Raw genomic sequence first — 24,193 nt, 5'->3', positions numbered from 1 at the left:
AGAGCTAACAGTCTTTCCATTGGATGAACCACAGCCTTCCGATCAAAAGGGGTAATCAAAATCCATCCAATGATGCTAAATGCTGTAATAATGGCACATGTTTATGCTATTCACTATGTTTCTGGCCAACACAGGCCCATGGCATACTCTGAAATATTTGGTTCACTATCTCAGTTTGGTTCAATTTCTCGTGTCCCTGTTCTTTCTTCAGGGACTGCATTTGTAAACAGTGCATCCCAATCAGACAGCAAAGAAAAACTTTCTCACTACTGCTACACAACTACTTCACAATATCTTCACCTTGCTGGAAACAAATTCAACAAATATCAAAGTACCAAGGTTACTGCTCACTCAGGGAAAAGGAACAATAGTTTTCAGCTCCCTGCCGACGCCCCCCGCCCCCCCCCCCCACCCCCACAAACACCCCGTGTATTGCATTGAATCTTTTGGCTTTGGAGAAAACATTAGCTGGGATTCTCTGACCTCGGCTGCAGTCTGGATTCTCTGGTCCTGCTGCAATGAATGAGGATTTAGCTCAGTGCTAAATTCTCCATTCTCACTGGCAGCAGCAGTGGGGCATACAGGACCAGAGTATTCCAGCCAGTGTGTCCATTGGAGCTCATTGTAAAACCCAACATATATCTCAAGACTTTACATAACCAATGCCATCCTCCTTCATACTTAACCTTGTTGGCAAATCTATTATATATTCTTCAAGGTGCTGAGGTGCACTCTCATGGGATGGTCATGGCATTTGCTCAGATAAGTGGTGTGTAAACTGAGCTGCCTTCAGTTTCATATGGCTTATTTTGATAGTTAAGCACCCTTCGCCCATTGCCCTGATGAGCAAGAACCCATTCTGGGGCATTAACTATGTAAGTTCAGATTCAGCTTGGGGTTGGGAGGGGAGGTAGTGGCCATTCACTGGAAAATTACATGTTCACAAAGAGTCAATCAGTCTTCCAGGACTGGTGGGTACCATGGGGACTTGGGTGCATTATCACCCCCTGGGCCATGGATGCATCATCACTCCCTGGGAAGTACATTTGAATTTGATTTTGTAAGTTTTATTTGAAGTTTTGATTTTTTTGATCCAGTGCTACATCAGGAGCTGTCAGCCCCTCTCATTAGTTTATTTTATTGACTTATGTTTTTGAAAGGAGTGTAACTAGAAAATCATGTGGTGTCCACTATCAGGACTGAGGTCTTCCCTGACCGCTGGGGGCATTGTGGAGGCATTGTTGACATGTAGTGTGTAAGTTTCCTTTGTAATTTTATGTTTTAGTTACAATGACCCTTTAAGGGATTCTCCCCTCCCCCTTAATTAACTCATTAATTTGTTAATTCATTGATTTGTTCAATACTTGGTTTACGCAAAAGAGAGTAAATAGGGAAGTGAACCTTTAAGGGGCTATCAATTTAATTAGATTTGTTTATTTGTTAATTGACAAATATTTTAAAGGTGTACTCAAAAGAGTATAATGAGGCAATTAGGTTTCCATGACCAGTGAGTATCACAGGGGCTGGGATGCATCATCAGCTGCAGAACTGGTATTTTAACTTAAAAAAATTGCTACGTTTCCTTTCTGGTTTTGTCTGTTTTTTGCTGCAGTGCCCCTTTAAGGGATTGTCAACTTGTTTATTTGTTCTCAAATGAGTATAAAGAGATGATTTTGACACTGATGAGTTGGGGTGTTGTTGTGGAGGTAGGAACTACACTGGGTAAAGATTAACGTCTGGTCTTCAGTTCCACCAATTGACTGTTGTGGGCTTTAACCCGAGGCATTGTGATCTGTAACAACTTAAAATGAAGTTTCATTGAGATTGTCTCAGATAGTGTTCTTCCCAATCTAGCTGCACTATTCAAATTTATGAGGCATGCCATCTAACAAGCAGCTGGAAGCAAGATGGTTGCAAAACATCTAGTAACACCAAAATAATCGGTCCTCAATGATGCCAAAATAGTGAATGATTAAAACAAATACAGAATAAGCAACAGCTCAAAAACACAGACTGTCTAACAACAATTATTAGGTGAAACATTGACAAAGCTCTACTCATATAGGCCAAAGCTTGTTTCAAACTGCTGGTGTGGTGATGGTGAGAAGGCACAGAGACGCTGAGAGGAACCGGCTTAAATAATATGTCAAGCCTTAAGACTGGTCAGTGCTGGCAATCAGCAGCACCTCAAAACAAAATGCTGGTATTTTTCCTGGTCACAATATGCTTATTTTGATAGTTAAGCACCCTTCACCCATTGCCCTGACAACCCCAGTATCCACTGTCCCGAGCTGGGTTCTGGTCTGTCAGCAGGCTGGTGATGCAAAACTTATTCTATCCACACCCAATGGCCACTGGGGCCAATGAAAACCAGTTAACAACGAGATACACGGTCCCATTGTACTCACTCTTCATTTAATCTCCATTGTTAGCTGTCTATTGCTAGTGGTATCATACCCAACAGGATCCAGCTACAATATGGTCAAACTTCATCAGTGCATTAGAGATTATTTGAGACGAACAATAACTTATCACTTACAATTGGCACAGCGTTTCACACAATGGATAAAGGGCAAAAGAAACCCAGAGAAAGATCTCAGCGGAACTGTCCTTACAATACTGAGTCGACTGTGGCTGGTTTTATTGCTCCTGTTGCTGATGGAGCGAAAGGCTCTTCTGACTGCCTGAGCTCTTGAGGCTGATGGCGAGGGTGGAGGAGTTGCTTTTCTTGCTGCAGGTCAGCTCACTGTTGGGCTGCTCAGTTTTCTTGAGCTTTGCGGTGCAGCAGTGGAAACGTTGGATCAGGTCATGGAAGAGCCGACCAGTGAAGAACATGTAGATCCAGGGGTTGCAGCAACTGTTCAGGCTCGCCAGCAGCATGGAGATGACAAAGGGCCAATCTGTGCATGGACGTAAACAAACTGTTACACTGATCCCTTTAATAATGACTATCAGCCTGTGTATAAAGACTCAGGAGAATATTAGAAATAGGAGTGGGGCTTAGCTATTTGGTCTGCTCCATCATTCAGGAAGATTACAGTTGATCTGATTGCGGTCTTAACTCTATTTTCTTGCTAGCCCCCCCATAGCCCTTGATTCCACCAAAATCTATCTAATTTGGCCCGGAGTATATTCAATGATCCAGCCTCCATTGCTCTCAAATAACAAATTGCAAAGATTAACAACTGTCTGAGAGAAGAAATTCCTCCTCCTCTCTACCTTAAATGGGGGCCCCTCATTTTGTAACTGCTCTCTTAGTTGTAGATTCTCCAGGACAGGAAACAGCCTCTCAGCATCCACCTTGCCAAGTCCACTTGGAATCTTACATGTTTCAATGAGATTGTCTCTTATTTTTAACCTACAGTGAATATAAACCCAACCTGCTCACCCTCTCCCCGTAAGACCACCCCATTCACCACATTCACCTTAAACAGGAAGTCTATGGGGGGAGGGTGGAATTCTCCCATCCCACCTGCCATGTGAATTGTAGCGGGCGAGAGGGGCAGGCATGCAAAGGGCGAGCACAGCAGGAGAATCCCATGTTTTACTCCAGAAAGCCAATTGATAAAGGATGGAACTGGAGCTAACCTTCACAAACTTCTGCATTTAGTAACATTACAAACATATAATAGCAATCACCATTTAAGTGTTGGTCTGTTCAGTGGCGCCTCGCTATATAATGTATGTACACAATATGCATGCTTTTGATTTAAATTATTTTGAAATTTTGGTTGTATATATTAATTCTATATACCAAGGGTCAGGGAGTGAATCCCATGTGAATGCTCACCGCTTGCATGCAGTTAAACACAATTAACAGATTCCCTTCTCCCCCTTTAAATAAAAATTGGAATTCATATGCACTACCAAATTGTCATAACAAATTAAATCAAGAACCTTCATATTATGTACAAAACAATACATCGCAAAAGTTCTTTCTTCTCGTGTGAAGTGTCAGCAATGGCTCAGGTGGTAACACTCTTGCATCTGAACCACACGATTCAAGTCCCACTCCAGGTACTCCTAGTGTGTAGAAAACCAAGGTTGACCCTCCAGTTTATGGTGACTGGGGGAGAGTGCTGCACTGTCAGAGAGTTGCTGAACCAAGGTTCCACCTTCCCAGTCAAGTGGATGTAAAAGATTCCTTGGCACTATTCTGAAGACATGGAGTTACGGAGCCAACTGTATTTGAATACCTATCAGGAAGATTAACATGTGAAGTATTGCTAAAATGACTAGCTTTCTAATCTTTAGGTTGTCTCAGCAAGGAAGCCGAAGTACATATTTCTCCGGATGTAATTATTTTAATGTTTTATTTGCCTTGAAAACATTATCAAACTTATTTTATGTAGTACATTTCTAACATTTAAAATAACATCATGTCTACTCAGAGAGTTCAACTGATCAACAAGCCTCACAGTTGCCCTGTCTACTCTCTATTTTATAACATATCTTTCTGCAATGACCAAGTATAATTAATCAGGAGTAAAACTCTCAAAATAGAATTGCTGATTAAACATTATTCCAGAACTACTCTGATTAGCATCCAAACCAATACATTTAAAAGCCCCACAAACCAGACTTAATAATCTTAATAATAGCAAATTTAGTTGTTTTGTACTACAGAGCTGCTGAAAAAAGAAACATGCTATCAAAGTTTTTTGTCTTGCACTCATCAGGACAGCCTGTGAGAATTTCTAACTTTGCAGGAAAACAACAATTTATATTAGCAGGGAAACAACAATTTATACTGCATGAGGAGACATTGCTGATTAGGGTAGACATTGCCATGGGGAATGCAGCATGAAACAGTAAACTGCTCAGCTTTGTTCAAACTCAAACTGGCCAGGTTGGTCAAGACATTGCCCTGGGGAATGAAGTGGGGGATGGCTGTTCCCTAAACTTCTTTTAAAGGCACAATTTGTGAACATATTCCTTTTGTTTGCAAAGGACAGGGCCCTGTGTGTGAATATATGTAATTTCTAGCATGTCTGCATGAGCCACACTATCAGTCCAATAATCATAAATTAGTTTTCAATGTTCATCTTAGAACAATCAGGATTGTTCATCAGGTGTCATCCAATCACAGAATCCCAGCTAATGATGAAATCCCACACAATCTTCAGCTTTCAGCATGAGATGGTGGAGCTGTTTCTAACAACACCCGATAATTGGCAGCCATAAGGTGCAAAGAAGGAGGCCACTGTCATTATTCAATATCTGTGTGTCCATCTGTCACACAAATAACTCTATTTATTAATTGGTCATAAATCAGATTTTACAATGGAAATCTATTTTAAAAGACTGCATCCTCTTTGTGTTCAGTCAGAGATGTCAGTGACTTAAATACTGTCAGTAATGGCCACCTTCAAGCCTGTCTGCGGCTGCCAATTGAAGTATATGGTGGGAGAAGGATATTATTATGTAGGTTGTAGATCCAGGGACTTTTAAATGAGTTGAGGGTTTCAGCCTCAACTGCCAACTTAGGCAGTGAATTCCAGCTGCCCACCACCCTCTGGGTGTAATTGTTTTTCCTCATGTCCCCTCTAATTCTTCTACCAATCATCTTGAATCCATGCCCTCTGGTAATTATACCCTCTGCTAGGGGAAAGAAGTCTTTCCTGTCTTTTAAAGATTTGGTCATGGGATGTGGGTGTCAATGGTTGTTACAGTGGGCCAGTATTTATTGGCTATCCCTGAGGGCATTCAACAATTAACCACATTGCTGTGGGTCTGGACTCACATGTAGCCAGACCAGGTAAGGATGGCAGATTTCCTTCCCTAAAAGGACATTACTGAACTAGATGGGTATTTATGACAGTCACCAATGACTTCATGGTCACCGTTAGACTTTTAATTTCATATTTTTATTGAATTCAAATGTCACCATTTGCCATGATGGGATTGAAACCCGGGTCCCCAGCGCATCACCCTGGGTCTCTGGGTTACTAGTCCAGCAATAATAGCACTAGGCCACTTATTTCCCATTGTCTATCCTATCTCATCCCCTCATAATTTTGTACACCTCAATTAGATCACCCTTTAGTCTCTGTCCTAAAGAAAACACAGTAAGAAGTCTCACAACACCAGGTTAAAGTCCAACAGGTTTATTTGATAGCAAAAGCCACCAGCTTTCAGAGCGCTGCTCCTTCGTCAGGTAAGTGGGAGTTTTGTTCACAAACAGGGCATATAAAGACACAAACTCAAAACACAAAATAATGGTTGGAATGCGTGTCTTTACGGGTAACCAAGTCTTGAAGGTAGAGACAGTGTGAGTGGAGAGAGGGTTAAGCACAGGTTAAAGAGGTGTGAATTGTCTCCAGACAGAACAGTTAGTGAGATTTTGCAAGCCCAGGCAAGTCGTGGGGGTTACAGACAGTGTGACATGAATCTGATTGAGGCCATCCTCATGTGTGCGGAACTTGCCTATCAATCTCTGCTCAGCAACTCTGCGCTATCGTGTGTCATAAAGACTTATCTTCATAAGAACAGAATGCAAAGGGCTATTGACCTCGAGCAGGATTCTCGAGAACGCTTATCCGAAGATCAGAGGTCAAATGCCCGTGACTGTTGAAGTGTTCCCCAAAAGGAAGAGAATACTGTTGCCTGGTGATTGTCGAGCGGTGTTCATTCATCCATTATCATAGTATCTGCAAGGTCTCCCAGATGTACCATGCCTCGGGACATTCTTTCCTGCAGCGTAGCAGGAAGACAACATTAGCCGAGTTGCAAGAGTATGTACCGTGTACCTGGTGGATGGTGTTCTGACATGAGATGATGGCATCCGTGTCGATGATCCGGCATGTCTTGCAGAGGTTGCTGTGGCGGGGTTGTGTGGTGTTGTGGTCACTGTTCTCCTGAAGGCTGGGTAGTTTGCTGCAAACAATGGTCTGTTTGAGATTGTAGCTGTCATTGGGATCTGGTGCTCCAGAGAAGGGAGAAAGCATGCTTTAGAGTAAAGATGTCCATTATAGATTTTCCAGTTGTCTCCCCATCCACCCCACTCAACAGAATGCAGATTGAATCCAATGGCACTATGCTAATAGGAACCACACATGCAATCCAGCTTCCCCTGGAATCAGTTCTCACGTATCAATCCAGACAAGACTGATGGCAAGATTTTTGATCTCATGTCCTGACCCTACTATGTGATGAAATGTGAATCAGGAACTCTCAAATGCTGGTGACAGGACCTGAAGGGAAATTTGGAGAAAACGGTCATAGAACCTTCATCCAAACAGGGATTGTGGGTGGGCCTGCATCTGGAGGGTCAATAGGAGGCCACTCAGCAGTGAATGATAGGCAACCCCACTGTCTGACATAGACACCGTAGTAAGGGTGGGCAGATGGAGTGTAATGTGGAAAAGGGTATGGTAAAGGTATGGAAAAGGGTATGGTCCACTTTGGCAGGAAGATTAGAAAAACCAAATGCTATTTAAATGAAAAAGACTGCAAAATGCTACGGTACAAAGAAATCTGGGTGTCACTGCACAACTTTATTAAGACGTTGTATTTCCTGCTCGGAGAGTCTGGAACGTGTTGGCGTAGTTTCAGGATAAGGATTAGTTATTCAAGACTGGGAGAAGGATGAGCTTCTTCACTCAGGGGATTGTGAATCCGTGGAGTTTTCTATTCCAGCCTTTTCCAATATGCTGCTCAATCCACTCAGCATAGAAGGAATCTGGAGCCAGGGTTTTCTGAACATGGATTTATTCACATAATCCAGAGGGCACGGGCACAGACTCCCTTTTCCCCCTCCCACTCAGCGTGGAAATTGATTCTTATATATACTTCAGATCAAGTGTAATATCGATATGCTGTGCTTGTTGAAGTCATTAGGTTACATGTTAGCTTCATTTGAAGAAATTTTTTAAAGCGGCATCTTGGCCTTTGGGCTGAGATGCAAATGAGATCAAGCCTTGGAGGAGGAGCTATGCCTACTCCAATCAGCTTGGATCATGTAGATCAAGCAAGCCCTGTCTTGTCAGCTTGGATTGGGAATGTCTCACTTGTTGAGACTCTGAATTGGACTTGATCTGATTGAATTGGAATAAAAACAAAAAAAAACTTCAGAATAATACTCTAATCTGTCCTCAATTAGTAACAACTAGAGCAGGCATTTCATGGTGATAGGTTTGCAACATTAACAGAGCCCTGGATGCTCAGTTACTGAGTATATTCCAGACTCAGGTAGGTAGATTCTCATCAGTTAATCAAGGGATTTGGGGATAGGACAAACAAGTAAAACTGAGGTGAAAGATCACCCATGAATTGTCTGAATGTTGAAGGTGGCCTGAGGGGCCATTTGGTCTCCTCCTGCTCTTTTTCCGATTGCGCTTATGTTCAAATTGGCAGAATGTGATGAGTGGTGCCCCCTAGGGTTCTGAGCTGGAGTTTCAGCTGTTCACTATATTTAGAAACGAGTTAGACACAGAAACAGAGAACTACATGTCTAGCTTTATTGAAAACACTATGCTTGGAGTCACAGTTAGCAGATTGGATGGGAGAAGAAAGTTGCAAAGGGATTGATTAGTTAAGTGGCCAAAACCATGGTGGATGGAGCCACAAAATCCCTACAGTGCAGAAGGAGGCCATTTGGCCCATGTTTATGCAACAGCTTTGCAAATTAGTGCATCTGCATCACTATTCCACCACTGCAGACCAGTACATATTATCAAAGAATGTAATTTAATCTAACCCAGTTACAGTAATGAGTACTGATTGCAAAAATTGTACAAAATTAACTGTTGGAGGACATCACGTAAGTCTCATTACATATTAGAATGAGCATCTCTTCCAGTACATGTACAAATAGTATCAAAATATTCTCTGGTTTGTAAAATTAGTCTGTAATTACAAATGCAGAAATTTTATTCATACTAATGTACAATATTCATTGTTAAAGGTTAATTGTTGGAAAGGGTTAAGATTCACCTAGGGTGACTAATACTTTTACACCACTCCTGATATTGAGAGCTATGGGGCTAAGATGGTTAGATGGAATTTAGATAGAATTAATTGATTTGATTGAATGGCGGAATAGGTTCAAGGGGCTGAATGGCCTACAGTTCCTAAGTTTTGTGCTGTATGATTCTACGATATGACATAGATTTGTATGCAAAAACAAATCTCCAAAGGAGCCAGCAAGTGCCCTCTGCTGGTCACCCTGTGATGTCGGGACTGTGACTAAACAGTTGAGTTTATGGGTCTTCTTGTAACTTATGCCATGTACAATTATCTACACTCACCCTGGTGTTAGTTTGGCCAAGTAAAAATAAGGAGAGCAATCTAATAACGGATTTTAAACTTCCTTAACTTCTTCATTCACATGCTCCAGTCAATCCAGCCCAACCCTTTAATTTTGGAGACTGTATCTCAGGAAGAATATATTGTCTTGGAGGAGTGCAGAGCAGTCACCAGAAGGATAGCAGGGCCAAGAGGGTTACATTATGAGGACAGGTTTGCCAACCAGGGACTCAATTTTCAGGGCCTTTCTTATTCTTCAACCTCACTTCCTGCATTAGCCTCTGACCCCCAGACCCTGAGTCACCCTCTGACCCTCAGATCCCGGGTCACTCTCTGACCCTAGATCCCAGGTCACTCCCTGATCCCCTACCCCGAATCACTCTCTGACCCCAGGACCTGGGTCACCCTCTGAGTGATCTGGAGGAACCCTTCAGACATGGGGAGAATGTCTGTGTGGAGTTTGCACAGTCGCCCAAGGCCAGAATCTAACCCGGGTCCCTGGGACAGTGAGGCAGCAGTGCTAACCACTGTGCCACAATGCTGTGTTGTGGATTTGGGACTGTAGCACAGGGTGATTTGTGGGCTAATACAGATGAAATCCAACTTCAGAGGCTGAAAGCTGCAGGAAAGTCCTACCATCGCTCAGTTGGAACTGGCACCTGAACATAAAGTGGGTTGGTCCCAGCTGAGCCAGCATCCCCCTCAATACAGAGTTTGACTGTGCTGCTCATTGCCATGGTGGGGGGCTGCCAGCAGAGGACAGTGACACACAGGAGACCAGCCATATACGAACTGGAAAGTGCTGCTAATAGGGAAAGGCTGCTGGGTTACACATGACACTTTACCCAGTGAGAGATGCTGGGTTCAATGGGTCTGGGTTATAGCCATTACAAGATATGGTGTTCAACTCATCGATCTGATGCGCCACAGTGAAAAACCGCACCCACCTCCTCTGAAAACAAACATGGGCACAGCGGACAGAGTATCCTTCGTTGTCCAGTACTTCCCTGGAGCGGAGAAGCTTACGACATCTTCTCCGGAGCCTTCAACATGTCATTGATGAAGACGAACATCTCACCAGGGCCATCCCCACACCCCCACTTCTTGCCTTCAAACATCCGCACAACCTCAAACAGACCATTGTTTGTAGCAAACTACCCAGCCTTCAGGAGAACAGTGACCACGATACCACACAACCCTGCCACAGCAACCTCTGCAAGACATGCCGGATCATCATCTAACGTGAGAACACCATCCACCAGGTACACGGTACATTGTCTTGCAATTCGGCCAACATTGTCTACCTGATACGCTGCAGGAAAGGATGTCCCGAAGCATGGTACAGTGGGGAGACCATGCAGATGCCATGACAACGGATGAATGAACATCGCTCGACAATCACCAGGCAACAGTGTTCTCTTTTTGCTGGGGAACATTTCAGCGGTCATGGGCGTTCAGCCTCTGATCTTCAGGTAAGCATTCTCCAAGGCGGCCTTCACGACACACGACAGTGCAGAGTTGCTGAGCAGAGACTGATAGCTAAGTTCCGCACACATGAGGATGGCCTCAACCAGGATCTTGGGTTCATGTCGCACTATCTGTAACCCCCACGACTTGCAAAATCTCAGTAACTGTCCTGTCTGGCGACAATACACATCTCTTTAACCTGTGCTTAACCCTCTCTCCACTCATATTGTCTGTACCTTTAAGACTTGATTACCTGTAAAGATTCACATTCCAACCATTATTTTGTAAATTGAATTTGTCTTTATATGCCCTAATTGTGAACAGAACTCCCAGTCACCTGATGAAGGAGCAGCGCTCTGAAAGCTAGTGGCTTGTGCTACCAAATAAACCTGTTGCACTTTAACCTGGTGTTGTGAGACTTCTCACTGTTACAGCCCTACCCCAGAGAGCTGAACACAATCACTCCGGCTGACACTTCAATACTGAATTCAGAATTTGTAAATTAACAGCAATTTGTCATTAGTTCCTGCTGTTGCTTGTGTCAACAATTGAAAACACACCATTGGAAATCACATAGTGGGGGATGAGCAAACAGCATTCAAACGTCACCTCTTTTTGGAAATGTACAAACACTTTTCCTGAACAGCAGACAGAGGGGGCGTCACATGAAACTGTTAACCCATTCATTGCCAATTTCACACAGAATGTCTTCAAACAAAAGCAGGTCGAACCAAATTTCTATGTCTGTGCGAGTCTTAAAAGAACACACGAGTCTCTTCCATATGGGATGTAAGGGGAATGAGGCAAGTCACTAACATGTTAGAATTTTACAGAAGGGAAAGAAACCCTTTGGCCTATCATCCAAACACGTGCGGGTTAGGTTGATTGACCATGCTAAATTGTCCCTTGGTGTCCCAGGATGTGTAAGTTAGAGAGATTAACAGGATAAATGTGTGGGGTTATGGGAAATGGGCCTGGAGTGGGATTGTTGTCTATGCAGACTTGATGGGCCGAATGGCCTCCTTCTGCACTGTAGGATTCTTTGATTTCTATGTTTGCACCAGCCATCAAGCACCTATCTATTCTAATCCCATTTTTCAGCATTTGGTCCGTAGCCTTATATGCCATTACATTTTAAGTGCTCACCTAAATGCTTCTTAAATGTTGTGAGGATTCCTGCCTCTACCACCCTTTCAAGCAGTGAGTTCCATATTTCCATCAGTCTCTGGGTGAGGAAGATTTTCTTCAAATCTCCTGCCCCTTTTCTTAAATCTGTGCCCCCAGGTTGTTGATTCCTGTATTAAGGGGAAATGCTTATTCACATCTACCATATCGATGTTATTTTTTATTAGTCATTATTAGGATGCAGTTCTCACTGGTTAAAGACAGTATTTATTGTTCAGCACAGGGTAGATGGTGTGAATAGGTCTGGGTGACTTGGCCATGTCAATTCAGAGGGTAGTTATGAGTCACTTCTGTTTGTGTGAACTTGCAATCGTCCCCAAAAGGACATTCATGAACCAGTGGGGTTTGTCCCATCACCTGACTGTCTTGTGGTCACTTTTACATTGGTGGCAGCTTTTTACTTAAAAACTGAAGTCAAGTTCACAACCAGGGAAGGCACAGTGAGCATTGAACTCATGTTCCTTAGATTGGTGGGCTAGTAACAGAATCACAACACCACCATGCCTCTCATTGCCCCCATGAATAGTTTTGATGATATTTGGCACTGCACCTCCAGTTTGACTGTGCTATGAAGCAGAGAACATAACGTGGTCCGCCTCCCTCCCTCCGCCCCACCACTGATCTGAGTCAGAGAGCCGTTGGAAGCTCTGAACTTACCTCTTCAGAAGCTGGAGCACCCAAAACAGGCAAACAATGGTAAAGGGGGAAATGCTGGTAAAGTTGGGTGGGCAGCTCATTAATTCAATTTAAATGCATGCAAATGCATCCATTTACCATGTAGCGCAGACCAGGCACATTGCGCCATTTCGCCTGTTTTGGGCACAGTTCGGATTGCGGCCATTTTCACCCCTTGGTAAAGTGGACACCTGCGCAATCGTGGGCACAGATCGTGCTAATCGCCTCATGTCCGACTTCACCAAGTTTTTGCACCTGAAAATGGGTGCAACACAATGGTAAAATCAGGCCCAATATTTTAATTTCAGATATTCTATATATTTTTTAATATTAGTATACCAGTGCATCTACCTATTATTATGTTCAAACACATATTTTAAGTGTTAACTGTTTTATGACATTTTTCAAGTTTTTTATGGTCCTTTTATTGTAGAAAGATTTATTTAATGCAGTGAATAATTTTATTGTCTATTTTGGCTGGCAGTGTTGGATTCAGTATTTTGGGCCCAGTATTTAAGGAAGAATATATTGTCCTTGGAAAGAGTCCAGAGGAGGTTCACAAGAATGATCCTTGGAATGAAGAGCTTGTCATACAAGGAACAGATGCGGACTCTGGGTCTGTACTTATTGGAGTTTAGAAGAATGAGGGGGGGATCTTATTGAAACTTACAAGATACTGCGAGGCCTGGATAGAGTGGACGTGGAGAGGATGTTTCCACTAGTGGGAGAGACTAGAACCAGAGGGCACAACCTCAGGCTGAAGGGATGATCCTTTAAAACAGAAATGAGGAGGAATTTCTTCAGCCAGAGAGTGGTGAATCTGTGGAACTCTTTGCTGCAGAAGGCTGTGGTGGCCAGATCATTGAGTGGCTTTAAAGCAGAAAAAAATATATTCTTGATTAATATGGGGATCAGGGGTTATGGGAGAAAGAATAGAATTGAGAAAAATATCAGCCATGATTGAATGGCGGAGCAGACTCAATGGGCTGAGTGGCCTAATTCTGCTCCTGTGTCTTACAATCTTATGGTCAATGTCCTCTATCCCGTATCATAACGTAGCACAGAAGGAGGTAGTTGGCCAATGCAAATTAAATAAAAAATAGCTGGAATTAATGATTTAAAGGTGACTATGAAATCATTGCTAATTGTCAGAAAAACCCATCTGGTTCACCAATATTCTTCAGGGAAGGAAATCCACCATCCTTACCTGGTCTGGGCTACATGTGACTCCAGATCCACAGCAATGTGGCTGATTCTTAAATACCCTCTGAAATGGCCGAGCAAACCACTTAGATGTATCAAACTGCTAAAAAGTTCTACTAAAAGGAAGGAAACCAGAGGGACTACTCAGCATCAATATTGGAAAACGCAGCCCTAATAACACTGTGGATGTAACTACACCAATGGACTGAAGTGGTTCAAGAAGGTAGCTCACTATCACCTACTCAAGGACAATTAGGGATGGGCAATAAATAGACCATTAATTCCAGATATTTTAAATTTAATTTGCATTGGCTATGCTACCTTCTTCTGTGCTACTTTATGATATGAGATAGGCAATGAATTCTGACCTAACCAGCGAAACCCATATTCCTTGAATACATAAAATAGTTTCCTCAGCTTCATCCTATAATAAAAGGAGATCCATCAAAATTTAATATTCCTGCAGTGGTGCTAAGAGCCACTCCCTATCTCCTAAGGTGAATGATGGATCTTGACCAGAGGCACAGAAAGTGCCTGAAACTAACTCACTGATGACATAAGCTCTGGCCTTTGGACAGTTTTCATAGTATATTTCTAGACTTGCAACTTACTCTGCTACTTAAACTTCAGCCTGCAAACATCAAATCAGGAGTCCAGGCTGAGCAACAGCTTGCATCGAGTTAAAGCCTCCTTGGAGGCTGTTTCTTTGGAAGGTTCCTACAATTGCCTACAAGCAGGCCAATTCTCTGGATACCAACTCCATCTCACTGTGTCACTATCAGCTTTGCAGGAATTCTGCAATTTCTGCTGCAGCGAGCTGAACCCTTCTGAACAGTAGTTCCTCTGTGAGAGCACTGTCAATATACCCTGCCTTTCCGGACTCAGGGAATCGCACGAACCAATACACACATCTGTTATAAAAACTCCTCTTTCCTATCTTCTGATTTTGTGTGTGTGTGTGTGTGTGTGAAGTTACAAACATTTCCTGAATTTGAATGTGAGAATAAACTATATTTTTGATTTAATGTGAAAGAGAGTTACTTTAAAAATTGATGTCATGGAAGGCCTAATTTAATCATTGTGTTATGCCCGTTTTCAGGTGTGAAAACTTGTTTAAGTCAGGCATGGGGTGAGTAGCACAATCTGTGCCCACTTCTGTGCCAGTTCCCCCTTTACCAAAGTGAAACAGACGTGCTCCATAAAAGTCCGATTTGGGCGCTCCAGTTAGTGAGGAGGTAGGTGCCAAGTGTCCAAAGGGTTTCTGCTCAAGATCACTTTGGCTGGGGTGGGAGAGGGGGGAGCGGGGCCTACTGCCATTCTGCCTGAGATCAGTGAAGGGGAAGGGGATGGGGTCCACTGCCACTCTACCTCAGATCAATGGAGGGGAAGGGGGGATCCGCTGCCACTCTGCCTGAGATCAGTGGGGATGGAGGGGGCCACGGTTGGTCTGGTGGCAGGGGATAAGGGGGTCAATAATATTGGGGGGGATGGGGTGATATCTGTGGAGGCTGGGGGAGGCATTATCCGGTCTGGGAATGATGTGGCAGGGGAGCTGCATTCTATTAACTTTTCTACGCACGTGCAGTTGGAAGTGCCGATTGAAGTAGCAGCTTTTAGGGTGTGATAAGCCCCGCTCACAGGCCTCTGCAGCGCAATTCGGAATCGCTGATATTTCTGCAGATAGGGTGTGTATGGGGGCACCTGAGAACAGGTCTAAAAGTCAGATCTGAAAAACTCCCAGTTTCAACTCTGACCAGCACTTAGAATCAAAATGGTAAAACAGTTTTTAGGGAAGCATGCCATCGCCTTTCTCAAAAAATTAAAGCATGCCTGCTTATAAATAGATGTTGAGACAATGAATGAACTCAGTTTTGCATCTCTCCCTTGTCCTTAACAGTATTTAAATTTAGTGGCTGCAAAATTTTGTTGTATAAAGCCAATATCGTTGGCACTACAGCTGCCAAAATGGTTTTATGCATTTTATGGCATTTTCCAAATTTTTTTTGGTTCTTTGATTGTAGACAGAGTTGCTTACTACAGTAAATGATTTTATTGCCTATTTTGGCTGACAGTGTTTGATTCAATGTCCTCTATCCCATGTCATAGAATAGCACAGAAAGAGGTAGTTTGGCCAATCAAGGCCATTCTGGCTTAATGCAAATTCAATTAAAAATATCTGGAATTAAGGGTCTAAAGGTACCTATGAATTGTCGATTGTTATACAAACCCATCCGGTTCACTAATATCCTTTAGAGAAGGAAATCTGCCTTCCTTACTTGGCCTGGCCTACATGTTACTCCAGAGCCACAGCAATGTGGTTGACTCTTAGATACCTTCTGGTACGGCTGAAAATGTTAACTCTACGCGTTGAAAGGCTGCCGGTGCCTGAGCAGTCAGCTGGCACCAACCTGTGGAAATCCCAGTCACCCACATTGGGCATCAGGTCTGTTATACAGTCTCCCCAACATGTGCTCTAAATCTTAAATCTACAAAATGCCAGAATAAAGTACTTGTAACAATGGGAATTTAGTACGTAGAGTGCAATCTCCTCAAAATAAAATCTTAAAAGTACGCTCAGGTATTTAGAAGGGTGATGGTTTTTAAGGAATGTTGAAGCAGTTTTTCAGGACAGTAAATACAAGGCTGAATAGTCCCAGTATTACAAATGTGCCAATGTCATTACCTCGTCCATTGAATCAACCTGGAACCACAGGAGAGGAGCAAGGAATCAGACAAAGCTGGCAATATGGCCCACAGTCAATGCTGGCCAACAAGCAGCTATCCTTGGTCTGTAGTCTTGAAGACATTTCAAGTCATTTTTAAAATGCTATAGGGGATCCTGCCTTTTGTACTCTTTCAAGTAAGAGAATTCCAGATCCTTGCCACTCTCTGGGTGAAAACATTTTCCCTCAGATTCTCTCTAACCTCCTGTCCCTTACCCTTACCCCAGCTGTGGACTATTCAGTCAAATTCAATACAGCCTTCATATCTACTCTATCTACACTCCTCAATTTCATAAACCTCAGTTAGACCTCCCCTCAGACTCCTCTGTTCCAAAGCAAACAATCCATACAATCTCTACAATGCAGAAGGAGGCCATGTGGCCCATCGGATTTGCACTAACTCTCTGAAAGAACAACTTACCCACACCCACTCCTCCACCCTATCCCCTTCATCCCATGCATTTACCATGGCTAATCCACCTAACCTACACATTGTTGGGTGGTGGAAGGAAACCAGAGCACTGGGGGGAAACCCACTCAGATACAGGGAGAATGTGCAAACTCCACACAGACAGACAGTCACTTGAAGCTGGAATTGAACTGGGGTCCCTGCATAGTGAGGCACCAGTGCTAACCACTGTGCTACCACAGCCTATCCAATCTTTCCTGATAATTAGAAGTCTCCAGTCCAGACAACACCCTAGTAAATCTCCCCTGTATCCTCTCTAGCTCAATCACATCTTAACAATAGGGCTCTGACCAGAACTGTATACATATTTCTGCATTTTTTGAATAAACTCCCAGCTCTTATATTCTATGTGTCAGCTGATAAGGGCAATAGCCTGTAAGCCTTCTTGACCACTTTATATTTACCATACAGCTACTTAAGGGATCAATGGAAATATAAACACTCCAAGGTTAATCTGTTCTTCTACATTGCTCAGAGGTTTGTTGTTTTTCTATTGCCATGTTTACCTTCCTTGAATGTCACATTTCTCCAGATCGAACTTAATTTATCACTGTTCCATGTGTCTGACATACTGAGACACAGACATACAAATTATGAGCAGGAGTACTCCACTCGGACCCTTGAGACTGCTCCTTTAATGAATAAAATCATGGCTGATCTTATTGTGGCCTCAACTCTACTATCCTTCCTACTTCACATATCTTTGTCAATCCTTGTCAATCAAGAATTATCTACCCAGTTTTAAAAATATTAATAGACCTTGTCTCTGCCATTCTCTTGGGAAGAAAGTTCCAGAGATTCAATACCCTCTAAGAGAAAGAATATCTTCTCATCTCTTTCTTAAATGGTTGACCTCTTATTTTGAAACTGTGTCCCTTAGTTCTAGTCTCTCCCACAAGGGGACACATTCTTTCAGTATTCACCTTAAGCCCCCTCATGAACTTACATGTTTCAATAAGATCTTCTCTCATTCTTCTAAAATCCACTGGGTACAAACAAAAACCTATACCTGCCAGGTATGGAAGGACTGGGTTATGAGGAAAGATTGAGCAAATTGGGGCTGTATTCCCTTGAAAGATGGTGACTGAGGGGGGATCTAATAGAGGTATATAAGATTATGAAGGGTATAGATAGAGGAAACAGTGGTAAGCTTTTTCCTAGGTTGGAAACGCACATTACGAGGGGCCATGGGCTTAGGGTGAAAGGGGGGGGGGTATAATTCAGATGTTAGAGGGAGGTTTTTCACACAGAGGGTAGTGGGGGTATGAAATGCTCTGCCAAGCAAGGTGGTGGAGGCAGGCACGCTGGAGTTGTTTAAGGGATACTTAGGTAGGCACATGAGCGGGATAGAGATGGAGGGATATAGGAGACTGTTTTAAATAAGGTTCAGGAGCCTTGGGACGTCCCTGGGAATCAATTGATTCCTATGGACCTTCCAACATATTTTCTGGCTCACTTGTTTCACTTGGGGATTCCCTTGAATGTGTATATAAGGCTGTGGATGATACTGATGTTTTTCTCTTTTAATCCACAGGTGTTTCGGTCCGCCTTATTGTCCAACAAGGGGCACACACGTGATGGGTTGTACGAGGGCTGCTCTTGGTTGTTTCGAGAATAGCCTAATACTTCACGTTGTTAGTGTACGCTTAAACTGGGCAACATGACAGCTCAGTGACTATCACTGTTAGCTGTGCAGATACATGGATTTGGGCTGGTGTCTGTGGGAGTTTGCGCATTCTCCCCGTGCTTACGTGGGTTTTCTCCGGGTGCTCCGGTTTCCTCCCACACCCCAAAGATGTGCTATTAGGCTGATTGGTGTAACAAATTGTCCCTAAATTAGTCTCCCCTCAATGTGGAATGCCATAAGCATAGACAAGGGTCATGGGTGGAGGGGGGACTCAATGTTAAAGTGGCGGCGCGGGCTCGTTGGGCCGAAGGCCTGTTTCCCAGGCTGTTTTGTTCTTTGTTCTTTCCTCATAGGGTAACAATGTTGCCCCATTTGGGGGGGAAGGGGGGGGGAAGCAGGAGGGGGTGATTATCCGTGGGTGAGTGGGGGATATCGGGGATGATTTCCAGGAGAGGGGGTGAGGTCAGCGATTGTGGGGGGATAGGATAGGGAGCAATGTCTAGAGGTAGGGGGGTCTGAAAAATCTCTCTGTTCTGAGAGATCTGTGCATGTGCATTATTGTGCTCTAGTGTGAGCAGCCAGCTTTCCAACAAGAATAGATTCTGTCCACTCCCTCCACTGGCGTGAATCGCATTTTTCCTTTTTTTTGCACTAAGTGGCATAGGATTGTGTCTGAAAGTTCATTGAAGAAATGGATGTGAGTTTTCATGTTTGTTTGGCACTTGGAATTTTTTTGCTAAGATCACCCCCTACATTTTTGGACTATTTATCAAATTTCGAAGAAAGACTAAATGGGGCTTGTGGGGAATCAAGGAAGCATTTAAAGTTAGCACAACATGGAATGAAGGCAATGGCTCACAGGAGAGCACAGATTCAGAAGGTTTAATTTAAAAATCATTCATGTGGCTGGGAGAAAGCAGATGCTTTCTCACGAGTATAAGACATTTCATTTTTTAAAAAGAGGGAATGTGTTGAACTAGGGAAAATTAAAATTTGAAACAAAGTGAAACAATAGATAAGAGAAAACAAACCAAAAAGTTGATTAGAGGTAGGTGTCTGGAGAAATGATGAGATGTAAAGTAGCCTATCAGTGGAAAAACAAATGCTTTCATATGTGACTACAGAAAACAAAAAGGCTATAGAAGGGTTAACTTCAAAATGGAGATACAAGGGAATTGACATGAGTCTGCCAAACACCAACTCCCCAGGGTGGATAACATTGAGGGGAAAGAAACACCATCTAAGGAGAAAAAGGAAGACATAGCTAACATCAGAACTGTAGCAAGTTGCAGCTATAGTCTCCTGAGAGAAGCAGTCATTTTCTGTCTTCATTGAACTAGAAGACTACTTGCCAGAAGTGACCACCTTAACCTGTGTGTGGTAATTATTTGCTGGATTTAGCTCAGAGTTACTTAACTTTGGATGTTGCTTTGGAAAAGGGTTGTCTCAGAGTTCAGGTAATGTAGATAGATTGGAACCAATTTCATGTCTAGATTTTCAGAAGGCGTTTGACAAAGTACCTCACAAGAGGTTATTGCAGAAGGTCGAGGAACATGGAGTTGGGGGTAGGGTGTTAGCGTGGATAGAGGATTGGTTGTCAAATAGGAGGCAGAGAGTGGGGGTCAATGGGTGCTATTCGGATTGGCGGACGGTGACTAGTGGAGTGCCCCAGGGGTCGGTGCTGGGGCCTCAGCTTTTTACCATTTATATAGATGATCTGGAGGAGGGAACCGAGTGTAGGGTGTCGAAATTTGCTGATGACACCAAGATTGGGGGAACGGCAAATTGTGCGGAGGGTGTGGAGAGTCTGCAGAAGGATCTAGATAGGCTGGGCGAATGGGCCAGGAAATGGCAAATGGAATTTAATGTTGGCAAGTGTGAGGTGGTCCACTTTGGTAGGAATAATGGTAGGAAGGACTATTACTTACGGGGCGAAAAACTGCAGCAGGTGACGGTGCAGAGGGACCTCGGGGTCCTTGTGCATGAGTCGCAAAAACCCAGCTTGCAGGTGCAGCAGGTGGTCAGGAAGGCGAATGGGATGCTGGCCTTCATAGCGAGGGGGATTGGATATAAAAGTAGGGAGGTCTTGCTGCAGCTGTATAGGGCATTGGTGAGGCCGCAGCTGGAGTACTGTGTGCAGTTTTGGGCACCGCACCTGCGCAAAGATATTTTGGCCTTGGAGGGAGTGCAGAGGAGGTTTACTAGGCTGATACCGGAGTTGAGGGGGTTGAGCTATGAGGAGAGGCTGAATAAACTGGGCTTGTACTCGTTAGAGTTTAGAAGAATGAGGGGAGATCTCATTGAGACGTATAAGATGATGAATGGGATGGACAGGATAGAGGTGGAGAGACTCTTCCCGCTCAAAAAAGACAGTAGGACTAGGGGGCACAGCCTCAAGATAAAGGGGGGGCGGTTTAGAACGGAGTTGAGGAGGAACTTCTTCACTCAAAGGGTGGTGAATCTCTGGAATTCTCTGCCCGTTGAAGTGGTGGAGGCTACCTCGCTAAATATTTTTAAGACACGGGTTGATGGGTTTTTGATAAGAGAGGGGATTAAGGGTTATGGGGAGAGGGCGGGAATGTGGAACTGAGCCACGACAGACCAGCCATGATCTTATTGAATGGCGGGGCAGGCTCGAAGGGCTAGATGGCCTACTCCTGCTCCTATTTCTTATGTTCTTATGTAAAATTGTGCATGTATAGTCATCGAAGTACTTAAGAGTCATAGTGTATTGTACTCCTTGTGTGTTTTTTTTGTTTTTTTTTAAAAGTTAATAAATATTCTTTATTAATTTGTTCACACAATAACTGGATTGTTCCTCACTGGATTCACATCAAACCCGTGTTCCAAATTACCCTTCTGGAACCCGTCACGTAACATCAGCAGGGTCCATAACATCAGTCACAGAAACACCCATCCACCCTTTGCTTCTTGCCTCTGAGCCAATTTTAGATTCACATTGTCACTTTACATTGGATCCCATGAATTTTTAATTTTGTGGCCAATCCACCACATGGGACCTTATCAAGGGTCTTGCTAAAAACTTTGCAGGCTACACCAAATGCACCAACCTCATTGGCCTGCCTTGTTACCTCCTCAAAAAGTCCATAGTAGTCAGACATGACCTCCTTCTAACAAATTTGTGTGCTCTTTGATTAATCTACGTCTTTCTAAATTTTCCCTGTACCTCTGACCTTTTGCCAATAATTTTCCCAACATTAGGCTGACTGGCCTGTGTGTACTTAATCTATCATTTCCTTCATGTTAGCTGTCCTCGGGTATCATATTGTAGCTAGAAAATAATGGTAATAATTTCTTCTCTTGTTACACTTAACAACAGAAGGTATATTTCATTCAGGCCTGTGAGTAATATGTCTTTAAGGAATAAGAGCATGACATCAGTAGAATGTAAGTGTGTCATGAAATTCAGTCCCAATTTCACTTTGGCACGTGAGCAGAGCATAGCACACACAGCTCTGCTCTTCACGTCTTCAGGCTTTCTATTCATGTGTATATGTTCTTATATGCCTAGTCTAAATAAATGTATTCTCAAAATATTTACTCAATCCCTTGTGAGTGATTAGTGTTTATATCATTACAGAAGTTCTACAGCCTGGGGCACCTTCAAACAAGTGAAACCTGCTTAATATTCCCTTTTAATATTTCACACGCCACCTCCCTGACTGTGATGTTTGTATTGTCTCTTTCTTTTATGAAAATAAATGCAATGAATTCAAGAAAAACCAAACTAATGGCTTTCACATTCATACACAAATTACCCTATGGTCTGTAATAAGTCAAACTCTTTCAGTTTTCCTCTTGTGTGTATAAAAAAAATCTTTGTTTTCCTTGCCGGTACTTTCTCATGCCCTCTCTTTGCCTTCCTATTTTCCTTTTAATTGCACCCTGCATATTTTAAACTCCTCTACAGTTTCTGTAGTATTGAGTGCTCAGAAACCGTCATAAACTTCACCTTTTTTATTTACATTTTCAAATGACTTGACATTCAAAAGGGCTCTGGACTGCAGTTCTGAATAGACCCAATGTTGTGAGCCTCATGTGAACAAACAAATTAGGAGCATGAGTAGGCTACTTGGACCCTCAACCTGCTCCATCATTCAATAAGATCATAGCTGATCTGACTGTACTCTCAGCTCCACATTCCCACTTACTCCCAATAACCCATCACCTCTTTGCTTATCAACAATCCATCTATTTCTGCTTTCAAAAAACACTCAAAGACTGCTTCCACCACTACCTTTTCAGGAAGACCCCCAAAGACTCATAACCCTTGGAGAGAAAATTATTCTCCTCACCAGTATTTTAAATGGTTGAGCCTTTATTTTTAAACAGTGATCCCTAGTTCTTGTTCTCCCACAAGCGGAATCATCTTCTCCAGATCCAGCTGTAAAGATCCTTCACAATCTTATGTTTCAAAAGTTGCTCTTCCAAACTCCAGCTGATAGGAGCCTAGCCTGTCCAACCTTTCCTCACACGCGAACACATCAAAACCTAGAATTATTCTGGCAAATCTTCTCTGAACTGCTTCCAACTTATTTACATCCTTTTCTAAATATGATGACTGATACTGTACACAGTACTCCAAATATGGTCTCATTATTGCCCTGTACAACAGTGATGACTTCAGCCAGGGTAATAAGCTTGGCTTGCCAGAGTATGAAATACCTGATGAGTCCCCCTTCCACGCCTGCCGGGCACCGCTGGGGCTGGGGGTACATTATCGACCCTGGTAATCACCTTTTGATTTAATGTTTTAAGTTTCCGTTCGACTTTGTTTTTTTGTTCGGGCCATCCCCCCTTCCTTTTTGGGGGGCTGCCCTTATAATTTGTCCCTAAGTTAATTTGAGTTTGTTTACATGTTTGGTATGTAAAAGAGCTACCTGATGAGTCCTAATTGATGGTTAAATCAGGGAACCTCATGCTCCCTATTAAAGCAGGTGCGTCAGACTCCCAGCTTGCATTCAGCAGGGAGCATTTGGAGAGCTGGCTGTGTACAGATGTATGGTGTAAAGAAAGTAACTTGGTGATGGGACTTTCGCCTCCATGGAGTTATTACAACTGAAGCATATCCTTCCTACTTTTGTAATCTTCTCACAGTAAACAATATATCCTATTAGCTTTCCTAATTACTTGCTATATATTAACCTTTTGCAATTAATGCACAAGCGAATTTTAGAAAATGAAAACCAATCCAACTATCTCTCCAGCTACTTCTTTTAGGATGTTGGGATGAACTCCTAAAGGACCCAAGAACTTGTCAACATGTAGCTCCAACAATTTGCTCAATCCTGGTTCCCTGGAGATTGTAATTTTGAGTTGCTCCCTCCCTTCCAATTTCTGATGTGCTGTTATTTCTGTATCCTCGATATTGAAGATTGATGCAAAATATCTGTTTAATTCATCAGCCATCACCATATTTTCCATTATTAGTTCTCTAGACTCATTTGCTATCGGATCAACGCTCACTTTGTTAGCTCTTTTTTAAAGATCTATAAAAACTCTTATTATCTGTTTTTATATTTCTAGATAGCTCTTTCTCATATTCTAATTTTCTCCTCCTGAATAATCTTTTAGTCA

At 43.0% G+C, this 24,193-nt stretch overlaps 1 protein-coding gene across 1 annotated transcript in view; it reads right to left on the bottom strand.

Annotated features, from left to right (window-relative positions):
- Window positions 1-434: 434 nt before the first annotated feature.
- The window catches only part of LOC145339598 (mesotocin receptor-like), a 37,798-nt gene continuing 14,039 nt past the window's right edge, over window positions 435-24,193 (bottom strand). Inside the window, exon 3 of the mRNA XM_080184099.1 lies at window positions 435-2,900. Within this exon, the coding sequence (XP_080040225.1) occupies window positions 2,641-2,900 (260 nt within the window). The 3' untranslated portion in view covers window positions 435-2,640. The remainder of the gene's footprint in view (window positions 2,901-24,193) is intronic.

The sequence above is a fragment of the Carcharhinus amblyrhynchos genome, chromosome 3 (genome assembly GCF_965287045.1).
Source record: "Carcharhinus amblyrhynchos chromosome 3, sCarAmb.v2.hapA, whole genome shotgun sequence".
In the NCBI taxonomy this organism is placed as follows: domain Eukaryota; kingdom Metazoa; phylum Chordata; class Chondrichthyes; order Carcharhiniformes; family Carcharhinidae; genus Carcharhinus; species Carcharhinus amblyrhynchos.
The sequence above is the reverse complement of the archived record's forward strand: the minus strand, read 5'-3'. Positions and strand labels throughout refer to the sequence as shown.